The sequence below is a fragment of the Aplidium turbinatum genome, chromosome 15 (genome assembly GCF_918807975.1).
Source record: "Aplidium turbinatum chromosome 15, kaAplTurb1.1, whole genome shotgun sequence".
NCBI lineage: Eukaryota > Metazoa > Chordata > Ascidiacea > Aplousobranchia > Polyclinidae > Aplidium > Aplidium turbinatum.
In genome coordinates this window covers 3,899,039-3,913,228 of record NC_137486.1, presented here as the reverse complement: position 1 = coordinate 3,913,228, position 14,190 = coordinate 3,899,039, and the positions used below count along the sequence as shown (strand labels likewise).

At 41.1% G+C, this 14,190-nt stretch overlaps 1 protein-coding gene and 1 non-coding gene across 2 annotated transcripts; both read right to left on the bottom strand.

The window, feature by feature from the left end:
• Positions 1–8,034: 8,034 nt before the first annotated feature.
• Positions 8,035–8,106, bottom strand: Trnaq-uug (transfer RNA glutamine (anticodon UUG)). The gene has a single exon. It is a non-coding gene; the product is annotated as a tRNA-Gln (tRNA).
• Positions 8,107–8,657: 551 nt separating this feature from the next.
• On the bottom strand, positions 8,658–14,190 carry LOC145784812 (uncharacterized). The gene is made up of 3 exons (XM_082596655.1): positions 13,947–14,190; positions 12,078–12,183; positions 8,658–9,619 (listed from the first exon to the last, which is right to left on the bottom strand). The coding sequence occupies exons 1-3, from the start codon at positions 14,161–14,163 to the stop codon at positions 9,169–9,171; spliced, it is 774 nt and encodes a 257-aa protein (XP_082452781.1). The 5' UTR covers positions 14,164–14,190; the 3' UTR covers positions 8,658–9,168.

The window sequence follows — 14,190 nt, the reverse complement described above, 5'->3', positions numbered from 1 at the left end:
CTTTCTGTAACATAAATACAAATTAAATCAATACTGTGAAAGCTCGCGGGCCGCAAAAATTCTATCCGCGGGCCGCATGCGGCCCGCGGGCCTGTAGTTGGACCACGCTGTATTAGAATCTTGATTGTCAAGATGAAAATCCTGCTCAAAACGAGACATGCGCAGAACATCGAATCGGCATTATGTTGAGACTCGTGTTATGGAAAACATATTGTAAACATGTGAATCCGTCTTATTAAATATATTACACTACTTTCACAAAATTTTATGAAGCCATAACTTTGATCATTTAAATTTTAAACAAAAATAATCTTAAAATTTGTGCCCAAATTTTTAGAAAAGTTGTCTAAAATCTCAACAAGTTAAAAATTAAGTTTTACGAACTAAAGCATACACAGTTTCACTATAGCATGTATGAACTTTATACACATTTAATGCACAAATTTTACGAAGTTACAGTAGTAAACCACAATTTTTATCGTTTATACAAGAAGCCAAACATACATTTTTTTTTCAAAATTTCAACAAGTAAAAAAGTTATTTTTGAAATTTTACAAACTAAATTATGCAGATTTTCAGTCAAGAATGTTAATTTAAAGAAACTTGTTGAACTGTTGTAATTTACTTGATATATATCCATGTATTTCTTGAATTTTGTATCAGTAGCCTACATTGTTGGAAATCGTGGCAGAACATCAGTATAAGGTTTAGGCTTGCAGGTTTTGATTTTAATATTATGTAACCATCAATTTGGAATCATCAATTCTATTTGAATAAGCTGAAGCATGACCTACTAGAACACGGCCAAATATGTTGCTATTTGAGGAAATTTCTTAGAGTCTGAATTGTTACAATCATAGCTATAACAAACCTGTCATCTTCCCATTTCCAGAAGTAAGTAAAATAAGCAATATTTGCACCTAGACATATGTTTGGCTTGTTTAATCGGAGATTAGGTATGTAGGTTCAACACAGTTTATGCAATAATAATGTAATATGTAAGACTTTTCAACTGCACCCCGGAGGAAGTATCGTTTGGTGCAATTGCATGTTCCATTCAAATTATAAAGATTTTTTTATGGATTCTACGTTGTAAGCTGTTCATTTGATGTGCCAATATAAATTTTAGTTTGTTTTGTTTTTCGCCAAGTTTAATTTTGCAAGTAAAACGGTAAGTCTTTTGGCGAAAGATCCTGTTGAATACAAAAAACCTAACGACCATTTGATGAGACTACCTCCAGGATGCAGTTGGAAAGTCTTACATATTTTACATTTTTATTGCATAAATTGTGCTTAACATACATATCTAATCTCCGGCAAAACAAGCCAAAAATATGTCTAGATGCAAATATTGCTTATTTTACTCACTTCTGTAAGTGGGAAAATGACAGGTTTTGTCATGGCTATGATTGTAACAATTAAGACTCTTTAAGTTATTTTGGCAGCCGATTGTAGCATCGAATAGACAGCGATAGACACGTGTTTCGCCCATGAGGCTGGGCTCATCAGTATCGCACCGTATTCTTGCCACTTGAGTAATCGACCGCCGCTTTACCAGTCAGTTTAACTCTTATCTTTGTGGAAAGAAAGAGCCAACAAAACCAGCAGGTGCCAGGGGTAGGTCAATGTGAAGAAAGGCGTTCTTCCCGGCTATCAGCACAAGGCTGATTACTCACTAGCACAGCGAGCTGCAGTGACGCTTCGCTAACCAGAACGGTGTAGCTTCCACGCCAGCCATTGAGACCTCCAATTAAACGTTTAAGTTATTTTGGCACAAAACTTAAACGTTTAATTGGAGGTCTCAATGGCTGGCGTGGAAGCTACACCGTTCTGGTTAGCGAAGCGTCACTGCAGCTCGCTGTGCTAGTGAGTAATCAGCCTTGTGCTGATAGCCGGGAAGAACGCCTTTCTTCACATTGACCTACCCCTGGCACCTGCTGGTTTTGTTGGCTCTTTCTTTCCACAAAGATAAGAGTTAAACTGACTGGTAAAGCGGCGGTCGATTACTCAAGTGGCAAGAATACGGTGCGATACTGATGAGCCCAGCCTCATGGGCGAAACACGTGTCTATCGCTGTCTATTCGATGCTACAATCGGCTGCCAAAATAACTTAAACGTTTAATTGGAGGTCTCAATGGCTGGCGTGGAAGCTACACCGTTCTGGTTAGCGAAGCGTCACTGCAGCTCGCTGTGCTAGTGAGTAATCAGCCTTGTGCTGATAGCCGGGAAGAACGCCTTTCTTCAAATTAAGACTCTTAGAAATTTTCCCAAATAGCAACATGTTTGGCCGTGTTCTAGTAGGCCGTGGCTGAAGATGCTACTACTATAGCGAAATCGATTCTTAATTAATTACACTAAGACAGTGGTTCCCAACCGGGGAGGAATTCCCCACTAGGGGGAAATTTTGCATTTTTTAAGGGGGAATTTGGTTTCAGGATTGTAAACCTTTTAAAGCCTAGTAAGTCGGCTTAAACTAGAGCGTTAAAGAGGAGATTATTTGCCGATTATTTAAGCAACTGTGCACTGACATGGATGCAGTCCATCACGCAGGCCTACTTGTGTTTCATGCAAATACTCGATGGCTTTCAAGAGGAAACGTAACCAAGCGAGTGTTTGAGCGCAGAGACGAGCTTACCTTTAAAAAGAATATTGGAATTTGTTTCATTGCTGAATGATGACAGATGGATTAGATTCCTTGCTTATTTTGTTGATATGTTTGGTCCATTAAATAATCTAAATCTGAAAATGCAAGGGAAAAACACCATACGGTATATATTAAATTACCATCTCCGTTTAAAGCAGATTGCGCTTCAACATGCGTTATCTGTATCCATGAGCCATTAACATATTGATACCATGTTAATTTACAAGCTGTAGGCTACTGCTTCCATGCTGGCTCAAGGCAGGTTGGAAGAGAGTGATTGATTTATGTCACTGTCATGAGGAGATTGTCTTAACTCTTCTTCTTCTTCTTCTTCGTTTGAACCTTGTTCTTCGCCACTTCAAGGGTCGAGGGGCTCTGCCTTTTACCACCCTTGGGCAGTGGCGGCGACGCGGTCTAGATGTTTGGGCAGGTGTCGAGCAGCCATTCAATTGATTCGTCATCCAATTCACGCAGACCACGCACACCATTTGGCGCATGGTAGATGGCACAGTTACAGATGGTGTGGTCTACGGTTTGTTCCTCCATGCCACACTCACAGATCGCGGATGGAGCCATCCCCCATTTGTGCATGTTGAAGCGAAATAGTCCGACGCCAGTACGCAGGCGGTTGAGCCGCACCCAGGCCTTCCTTGGCAAATGCATTCCGGTTGGATGGTGGCTGGTATCGGAGATGAAACTTTGGAGTCTTGAGGAGTTCTTCTTCCACTCCGAGCTCCATTGGTGGTCTGCCCACGTAGCCGTACTGATGGATTGGTCTTCAGCACTTTTCATCAGGAGTTGTGCGGCACGTACAAATGGGTGTCTCGATTTCAGTTGCAGAGGTTTCTCGTTCATAGACTCGTAGAGACTTGAGTAGAGCAAGTGGTTGGGGTTCGTAGCGCGACGAGAGAGAGACAGGATGGCTTCTTCGCGACGAAGCTCAGCTGGTTAGGTGCCTGCAAGGACAGGGAGATTTTCTGATGGTGTAGGTCGCAGGCATCCTGTCACGATACGCAAGGCGTTGTTTATGGCAGTGTCGATTTGATGGCAGTGGGCACTGCGGCTCCAGACAGGTGCACAGTATTCTGCTGGAGCGTGAACTAGCGCGATGGTGGCAATGCGCAGGGTATCAACTCCGGCTCCCCAGCCAGAGCCGGCCAGACGCCTTAGCAAAGCTGTGCGTGTTGAGATCTTTTTGCGTAGTGACTCCAAATGTTGACGGTAAGTGAGCGACCTGTCCAGGACTACCCCTAGATATTTAGAGTTTGGGCAGAAGGGCAGGGTTTTTCCATTGGTGCTGATCTTGAGCTCGCGCTTTGCTTCCCGGTTGTTTAAGTGGAAGGCTGTCGTCACTGTTTTGGTTTCGCTGAGCTTCAGTCTCCATCTCTGGAGGTATGCCGAAAGTGTCTTAACTCTTAAGGTACTAGAATGCTCTGCTGTCCTGGTTGCGGGAGGACTACATTTTGTCTGGCCTCTATCTCTCGACCAGCCTGGCTTGGGTGGTCCTTCCAAGAGCAGATGCCAGTAGGCTACCGCGCAGCATTTAAAGATGCTTTGGAAGCTTTCACCAGCAAGCTTGATAATTGAAAGAGAAAAGTTACAATAAACAATTGAACATGTTTAAAGAATCATGATCTTTGCTAGTTGTTGACGGCAAAGAACAAGTTCTTCCAGAGTTGGAAAAAAATCGATTTTGCAACATCTCACAGCATTAGAACTGGAATTCATTCGATATTTTCCTGATTTATGACGATGACCTTGATTTAATACGAAATTCATTTACATTGTTGATGGAAAAACTTCCCCATAAATTGCAGGATGACTTTTTAGAACTCAAAACGAATTCTTGCGCAAGAGACTTATTCAGAGAAAAATCAATCACTGGATTTTGGCCATTAATGTGTAAATCCTATCCCAAAGTGGCAGAGAAAGTTATTCGAAGTATCCTTTCGTTTGCTTTCACTTATCCATGCGAATTAGGTTTTTTAACTCTTGCAAATGAAAACAAAACAGAGAAATAGATTAGACGTGGAGAATGATATTTGTTGTGCTCTTTCCAATGCTCTTCCACCACCTTCACGAGTTGCGGAAACAAAATAATCCGAAGCTTCACACAAACTGTTAAATGCATGATTGTTAAATTGACAAACTGTGGAATTAACAAACTGTTAAACAAACTGTTAATTTGACTCTTATATTTTGAATGTACTTTTTGAATAAACTACTTTTAAGCAACGTTCTTTATTAATTAAATTATTTTAGTATGACAATAAGGAATATCTTCTTCTTCTCTCGTGTTGTCGCTATATGTCAGGGCATCCGTTGGTTAGCCACTGCCTGGTGTCATCCGATAAAAACTAGGCCACCAAACCATGAGGTGGTCTGCATGGTAGGCACTTTAACGTATTACACTGCCCGAAAAGGTAACCGCAACCATGCGTGACATACGACATCGCTGATGTTGCTAGCGCTATCATGCGTGACATGACTCAACACGATTCAACCGTCTTTATCGAAAGATTTTGATACAAAGAAATTTAACTGAATGCATCGCCACAACCAGCGTTTCCTAATGGGTTAAGGCAGAGTAGTAGTAATTTCGATTGCATGGGTTCGTTTCCCACCCTCTGCTAATACTGATTTTTCTTCTGCAACTGAACTGAGTGCAAGAAGGATCGTAGTGACTGCAATCAATAGAGTTTATGAGAAAAATTGTGACTAAAACACCAGTAATGTCATATACGTTATATGGAATTCGGGCAGTGTACTACGTTAAAGTGCCTACCGGTCTGCATAGCCGACAATCCTTGATAATGTGGGCTGCCGTCTGCATTTCTTCACAATCACAAGCAGCACTCTCTGCCAAGCCCCAGAGCAACATGCCTGCACCATAGCGTCCAACACCAGTGAGCAAACGGTTACGCCTTGATGAGGCAAGTCAGTAGAGGCCATGGCCCAGTTGGCTCTCGGGCGGGGATCTGAATACTTGGCGAAGTGGGGATGTGCTGCTTGACCATTGTTCACACCACGCAGCGTGGCACCACTGTTTGCTAGGGCTTCCACCAGAGGCTGCCAGAAGGTCTTGTGCAGCGCGTACGGCTAGAAAGCTTATTGCCGGTGAAAGTTTAGTTTATCTTCCAAGACTTAGATTGAAATATAAATGTAAACAAGTTTTTAACAAACTGAATTTATGGGGGGGGGGGGAGTTTAGATTTGAATATCGACTAAAAGGGTCCACCGGATAAAAAAGGTTGGGAACCACTGCACTAAGAGGTTAGATTGTTGTGCAAATCCCAGCATTTGATGAATGTAAAATAGTAGTGCCACTTGTGCATTTATGGCATTTTTCGATATTGGAGCCTATACCTTAAATAGCTTGTACTTTTGATAATATACTTGTAAGCGTCCACAATTTTTTGCCCTAATAACCAACTAACTATAAATTTGTTTCTTGAATGTCACAGATCAATATTAAAACATGTGAAATATCAAAGCAACAATTAACATTTCAAGGTCGTCAATATTACTGCATTCAATTTTTTTCACTAAATTAGATGCATTTGTATCTGCTTTACGCGGATCCTCTATTGACTTTACGTTAATCAGGGTGTGTCGAAATTCTCTCTTTTTTTCTTTTTTTTTGATTGTTCGAAAAAAATCAAAATTAAGTTCAATTATAATGGAAGTTGTAAAATATGCTGAAATTTTTTTCTCATATTTTTTATCAAACTTGTCCGCATTCTCGACAGATTTAACACTTTGAGAGTGCGAGCGCACCCCCTGCAATCTCAGCTCCTACCTATGGTTCACAGCCTCCACAATTATGCGAAACTGCCAGGATTAAGCTCTCAAACAAGTTTTCTTAGTCCGAGGATGAAGGTTCCCCCAATCAATTTATGAATAATCAGAGATCTTGATCTTGATCTTCAAGATCACTTTTTTTTTGGTGATCTTGATCTTGATCTAAGATCACTTTTTTTGTGTGATCTTGATCTTGAAGAACAATAAGATCAAGATCACTTTAAAATTAAAGTTTACTTACTAGATAGAGGCATTTTATTAGAACTCGTACTGTACAAAGTAGTTAGTGGCAACTACTAACATTAAGCCACTGTTAATGTGATATGTGTCCAACAAAAGACGATATAAAGTCTCCATCTGATCTGGTCAGTGTTGCCATTTCAAAATTGAAAAAGTTTTCTGTGTTGGTCATAATAAAGAAGTCAACTTCCGTGTACTACTTTATGTTGACGTATAATAAAAAATGATTTAACTTTGTTCACAATTTCCATGTGTGAATTTTAAAGAAATGTTTGCTTTCTTTGACCCAGTTTTAGATGTTTCAAAAGTCTAGAATGGCGGTGTTAAAAAATTTAAAGTATAGCCGAGTTTATAGTCATGTAAAGTGGTTTATTGCAGCAACTCAACCAGACCAAGACTTGTTTAGGGTCTGAGTATGGAGCGGTTTGTCTGACCGCAAACCTCTGAACTTTTTTGATATCAGACAACAGTATCAACGTTGCCAGATGGATAAATGGTGCAATAAACTTTAACATAATACAGTGAAAGTTAAAACTACTTAGTAACACGTATAAAAACTCCCACATGAATCAGACAAAACTTTGGTAAAAAATGATGCAGTTCAAAGTTTATTTTTATTTATTTATTATAAATAAAAAGTATAAATGTAATTGCAAATTTTGTGACTTTTTCAGAACTGCTGTAATTAACCTCGGCCTTGGGTGTGACGTTGCGATTCTCCGCAAACTACGTCAAAAATTGATAGGCTTAATAGCAACAGTCACTAACTTATTACAGCTCTTGGACCAGCGATCGAGTAGTTAAAAGTAAAAGTTAGCAATACCAACTATACACCTTTACCCAGGTTGCTTATAGTAATTATTTTTTGCAACATCATTGATCAAAAACTTCATTTTTTTCAAGTACACAAAAAGTGATCTTGAAAGTGATCTTGATCTTTAAGATCACGATCTTGATCTTGATCTTCAAGATCACATAGTTTGGTGATCTTGATCTTGATCTTCAAGATCACCTATTCTTGGTGATCTTGATCTTCAAGATCACCAATACTGGTGATCTTGCCCATCTCTGTGAATAATGAATAATTTATAAACAATGGTTAAAAAAATCACCTCTCTACCAAAATTGTATCAATTTATGAATAAACACCACAGACATTAGGCATAGCCTAGTAGCCTACAGTAAAAAAAAATAAAGCAAAGCAAGACATCAAGTTTTATACTGTGGGTGGGTGTTGTTCCAATGCATCAATTCAACTACCATCCGTATTACTTTTTTTGTTTGTTGATATTGATATTTTTCTGTAATTGCCAATACGCGACTCAAAAATGTAAGAAATAAAAAATGTTAGGTCTCACCGAGATTTGAACTCAGATCGCAGGATTCAAAGTCCTGAGTGCTAACCGTTACACCATGAGACCGGTGCAACGCTTGTGAAATCCGATTGCTTGATTCTCAACTTCCATGCTAAATGAAGAAAAGCAAACACCCCTCTGTTGTTGATGGGTAAGCGCTTAAACATACAAAATTTTAGTCAGACAAATGAATCATTTGACCAATCAAAAGTTACAGAAACTGCGTTTCAACCAATCAGAAAGTTACAGATAAAGCTGAAAAAAAGCTCAAACATTTCTGAAAATAAAATCAGTGAACGTTGCGCCGTAGCTAACGTGGTCTACTGGTTCAATGCTAGGAAATACATCTCGATAAGTTGGCTTCAATTCCCACCCTTGACATTACTCCTTTTTTCAGTAATTACCAAAGTTCAAAGTAGAATCAACTATCTGGCTGAATTCTGGAGGAGTCACAACTGAACGGTAGTCGCTTAAACATATGTTCTGATTGATTGGCGGTGTCTTACTGGTCTTACAGGGAATTGTCATGTTTAAGTGGGTACCTGATCGATGAGTAGCCTACGCTGCTGAACATTACCCTGCGTTGCAGAGTAACTTTCGAAAAAATCACTTCTCAGTCAGCAAATTAGTTCTTTTTTTACATTGATTCAATGTCAGTCAAGTATAGCATTTCTGATGGTCAGTGCTTGACACTTTGCTATTTTAATTATACAGTACTGCATCATATAGGCTACAGTTGCTATACACTAAAAACCTTAACAGGCTATTTCACCCTTATTGGGATCATCAAAGGTTCTTATTCAAATAGAATCTATCTTATATTTCAGGCGAGCGTTACATCCAGGCCATCTGCAACGTCTCTTGCAACGTTTTATCATTTTCTCTGCAAAAACGGAAAAAATAAAATCGCAAGTGAAGCAAAACCTACCAGCCCCATTGTCTTGGCTATTTGGGTTTGACGAATGGTTTCGGCCGATGAAATCGCTTGCAATGTGAAATCTAAAAGACTGCAAATGGACAGTCCTCAGTTAATTGATAAACAATTCGTTCAAAACTTGCGGATAAAGCACAGAAAGTTTCAAATCTATCAAAGTTTGAAATGAATGCTTCCTGTATGGGCAGACAGTTTCAATGCATTTGGTGAGCAACGCTCATTGCAACAAGTATGAGCAATAATATCACAATCTTGTCCGATACGTTGCTGGCTGATCCTCCATCTGTAGACATTATATATCTGTATCCAGTAGAAACTGCATTTGCGTGTCCAGTTGAAACTGCATTTGTGTGTCCCGTAGAAACTGCATTTGTGTGTCCAGTAGAAACCGAATTTGTAGGTCTAGTAGAAACTGCATTTGTGTATTCAGTAGAAGCTGCATTTGTGTATCCAGTAAGAACTGCATTTGTGTGTTCAGTAGAAACTGCATTTGTGTATCCAGTAGAAACTGCATGCGTAGGTACAGTAGAAACTTTATGTGCGAGGTTAATGTTTGTACTATCTCTGGGCACGGCAGTTACAGGATTTGCAAATAGTGTTTTGTTGTTGCAGTTGTCTGTTTGGCAGCAATCAAAGACGCATTCACTGAAACGAAAATAAAGACGTTTTTTTATAATTGTTTAGCGGATGAGTTTTTATGACCGATAGCTAAAGCTTCAGATGAGTGTACGCGAAGGCAAGGACGCCATGTGCGTGTTCATCTTCAAGTATCAATCCTGGCCCACTAAGTTATAAAAATTCATTCCATTAAGATAACAAACAGGAATAGGCTATATAACATTAAATTACCACCGACATTTTTCAACTGAAGAAAATTTAAATGTATAACATTTCGGCAGATAACTTAAATTTTTGTTTGTCGTATCCAGGCTTACACCTGGTGGTTGAAGATTTAGATTAAGTGGACGGGAAGGCAAGGAAGCCAATCTTCGTGTCCACCTTCAGGCATGCCTTTAAATGTCCTGCCAAAGACACAGCCGCATGCTCTTGAGCGGTGTCGAACCGGCACCCTTTCGATTGCCATTCCAGGGCTCTCACCACTCGGCTATGCAGCCGACTTGGCCACTTGACCAGCAGCAGCCGACTATGCAGCTGCACTTAAATCACTGCGTTGGATTTGTTATAGGCTCAAGATAATGTTAAATTTGAAACATCTTCCTGAAAATCTGTATCAATTTCAGTTTCCTTACTACAGCAAATTGATCGGAAATCACATGCATTTCATGCCGCCCCCTCTATGAGGTCCTGGTTAAAAGACTTCTTTTCCTGCTGCTTGCGTCACCTGCACATCCCAAGAATCTGGAGAAGAGCCCTAGTGGTTGCAGTCCCAAAGCCGAAGAAGCCCCCAGGGGATCCGAAGAGCTACCGCCCCATCTCTCTGCTCTGTATCCCCTTCAAGATACTCGAGAGACTTATCTACGCCCGTGTCGAACCGATAATAGACCCTCAGCTCCCTCGGGAACAAGGTTACTCTGATGACCCAAGACATCGAGGACAGATTCTCGGCAAAAAAGAAGGCTGGTGCCGTGTTTGTCGATCTCACGGCTGCCTACGACACTGTATGGCACAGCGGCCTTATCTGCAAACTACTCCGTCTCCTTCCTGACAGGCACATGGTCCATATGATTATGGAACTTGTGCAAAACCGCAGCTTTACCCTTTCCACCGGTAGCGGCCGACGAAGTAGACTACGTCGACTCAGGAACGGCGTCCCACAGGGCTCTGTCCTGGCTCCCCTCCTCTTTAACACTTACATCTATGACCTGCCTGACACCATCTCCAGGAAGTATGCGTACGCAGACGATCTGGCTCTCCTGCATCCAGCCGGAGATTGGCAGTCAATGGAGAGGAACCTAAGCCAGGACATGTCAACTATATCAACATATCTCCAGAAATGGAAGCTACAGCTCAGCAAGGCAAAGACAGTGTCGGCGGCCTTCCATCTAAACAACAAGGAAGCAAAACGTGAGATCAACATTACCACCGATGACGAACACCTCCCCTACTGCGCCGAACCCACCTACCTCGGCGTAACCCTGGACAGGTCACTCACGTACCGACGACACCTGGAGTCACTGCGCAAAAAACTATCTGCGCGCGTTGCACTTTTGAGGTGGCTGGCGGGTTCCGGCTGGGGAGCTGATGCGAAAACCCTTCGCACAGCTACCTTGGCCCTTGTCCATTCTACCGCTGAGTACTGCGCACCACTGTGGTGCCGCAGCTCTCACACCCGCCACATTGACACCGCCATCAATGACGCACTACGCACTGTGACTGGATGCCTGCGTCCCACTCCAACGGACTGCCTTCCCATCCTTGCAGGCATCCAACCTGCTGAGCTTCGCCGTAAAGGAGCCATGATTTCCTTTGCTCGTCGCGCGCTGGACCCCGGCCACCTCCTTCACAGTACACTCCAGCGCCTACCTGGAGGACAGCAGCGATTGAAATCAAGACGTCCATTTGTGCCCGCCGCACGACAGCTTCTGAACAACGTTGAAGATCTTGGAATAAGTGCGGCACACTGGACGAACTACACATGGAACATGGAGTGGCAAAACAACACCTCCCGACTCCGTGATTTCCTACCCGACGTCGATCCCCACCCTCCGGGAATGTCCCACGCAAGACTTGCGTGGGTCCGGCTTAACCGCCTACGAACCGGCGTCGGTCGCTTTCGTTTAGACATGTGCAGATGGGGCCTGGCTCCCTGCGAGTGTGGCGCCACAGACCAGACAGTAGATCATGTCGTCCATGACTGCCCAATCCATCAACCACCACATGGAACGCTTGGACTGAAGGCCCTGGATGACGAGACTGTCGATTGGCTGATGACCTCATGCCCAAACATATAGTCCGAAAGAACAGCTCATACGACGACGAAGAAGATGCATCTCATGTCAAAACAAAACCAGCTTTAACTAAAGCAAAAATTTCACAAATGTCGATGTTGTACTTGCTAGAACTTGCTATTTGTTTTATAAAGAAAGTCTGATGTTTTTCATTCATAAAAATATTCTAGTGCACATCGTCTTCAACTACATACCCTGTAGATGCAATGAAAGTGCTGTCCGGTGACCAACCTCTTGCACCATGGCAGGTAACAAGTGGACAATCGACAGAGGGTCCGCACGCACCGTTTGTAAAAACCCCTGAAACAATGTAATGGAAGCAAAACGTTAAACTTTTTATTACTTTTGAAAATACAATTTATGAAAAAATGTTCAATTTTATTGCAAGTAAGGGTATAATACTGTTGGTTATATTACTGTTGGTTATATTACTGGCTCAAAGACGAGCTCCACGCGTGAAAGTGGTTTATACGAAACTACCATCGAGCATTGGCTATGCCTGAAACTGAGAAAGTTTGCACGGTACCCAGGGCGTCTGTTCAGTACCAGAGCACACAGTTTCGCCTAGGATGACATGTTTGAAAGTTCTGTTTGTTTTATGTGTGTTTTAAAAAGGCTTTCTGTTATTTGGTTTGTCGGCTGCATAGCTGAGTGGTGAGAACGTCTGCACGACGTTCGAAAGGACGTGGGTTCGACACCGCTCCAGAGCACGCGGCTGTGTCTTGGCAAAGACACTGGCAAACTAAAGGGAGCAGCTGACTCGAAGACTATATGTCACTTCGCTGCTTCCTGTCGTCTATTATATCGCAGTGTTATATCGCAAGCCTACCGTACTGGATCTCATCGCAATGGGGGCAAATAAAAGCATTATTATTATACTCCCGCAGACTAAATTTTTAACTCCCGGAATTACCTGGAAATGTTGGAAAATAACTTTTTGTAGGCCTATATTTTTTTCTTTCTTTTAAACTCCAATTTTTTATTTTTTTTTTCACAGTTGCTTCAATCTATTTCTCAAGATATTGCGACTGTGCCAAAATTCCTTGTAGGCCTATTAAGTAAAGCATTTATCTCTCGGGCACGCTTTAACGTCCGAGTTTTGTCTCTTCTACCTTTTTCCAGACCCAGCTATGTTATGGCAAGTAAAACTGTTTTTTTCTGCTTTGATGTTGAATATAAACCATGAATCTCAAACTGAAGAAATACGACCAGTTTGGAAAGGGTAACAGCCGACTGTTCGAAAGTGCAACAGTTTTGGAAACTCGAGTTGATACCAACAAGTAGCTGTTTATAGGATTAATGATTAAGACTTTAAATTTGTTTCAAGCCACAAAAAGTCGTTTGTTGAAAGTGAAAGAAAAGAGCTTATAGCTATTATGATCCGTTGTTGATCAATGATCATACATCGGCTTGTCATGCGTCCATTTAGCCGGGATATTTCTAGTTTTAAGACATTGTCCGGTCAGTCCATCCGAAAGTCTCCACAGTAATAAAAGGATTGTGAGGCTATTTGCATATCGGCTTGGTATACTGGACTCGAATTATGCTTTTAACGGCCATGATTATAGGAAAAGGCAGGTAGGCCTATAGTTTAATCAAAAAGAGGCTTCGGCCACGAAATATAGAAAGGCCTACCTGTTTTATTCATTTAGAGTTTGTTAGGATTTTTTTCAACGATTTTAGAACATCTAGCCTATTCCAAACCTTGTTCTAATAACATCTGACATTGAAGCAAACTTTAGAAGTGATTGCATTTATTGCATTGGTCTTTTCGAAAAATTTGGTTTGGTTTCCAAATTTTCAGGTAGGCCTATCTTGTTTCAAGGTGTTGATAAAGTATTGTTTTGATATTTGTCTAAGTTTTGCATTTTTCGATCAAAAAGTTCTGCTTTAAACAGCTTTACTCATGTATAAAGCAGGGTATTCAATCTGATCATCTTCCATGACCTACTTAATTTTAAAGTTAAATTTCAGATGAAAAAAAGCCAAACAAAAAAAAATATTTAAAATTAAGGAATTCTATGCAAACAGCCCAGATTTTTAATTGTTTGCAGCTAACTTACCTTCACCTCCGTCGGTAAATTTAAGTTTTATTTCAATTCGATAACAACTGATGGGTTCATCTCCTCTGCAAGAACCTTCTTCAATGCTATGTTCCTCGTATTCTGCTCGGTTGATTCCGCTTGATGAGATGTCTTCCATGAACATGCATTGCAGGCTATCTACTTGTCTGGTCAAAGTAGCATATACAAACAACAGAAGTAATGAATAAACCTTCATTGTTTTGTTATCAACAAACCTGTTAAC

Excerpts from the sequence above, each read along its gene's own strand:
- LOC145784812 (XM_082596655.1), bottom strand. The coding sequence starts at position 14,163 with ATGAAGGTTTATTCATTACTTCTGTTGTTTGTATATGCTACTTTGACC. Across the intron at positions 12,184-13,946 it reads ATTTACCGACGGAGGTGAAG|GGGTTTTTACAAACGGTGCG; the intron begins GTAAGTTAGCTG and ends ACATTGTTTCAG. Across the intron at positions 9,620-12,077 it reads ACTTTCATTGCATCTACAGG|TGAATGCGTCTTTGATTGCT; the intron begins GTATGTAGTTGA and ends TTTTCGTTTCAG.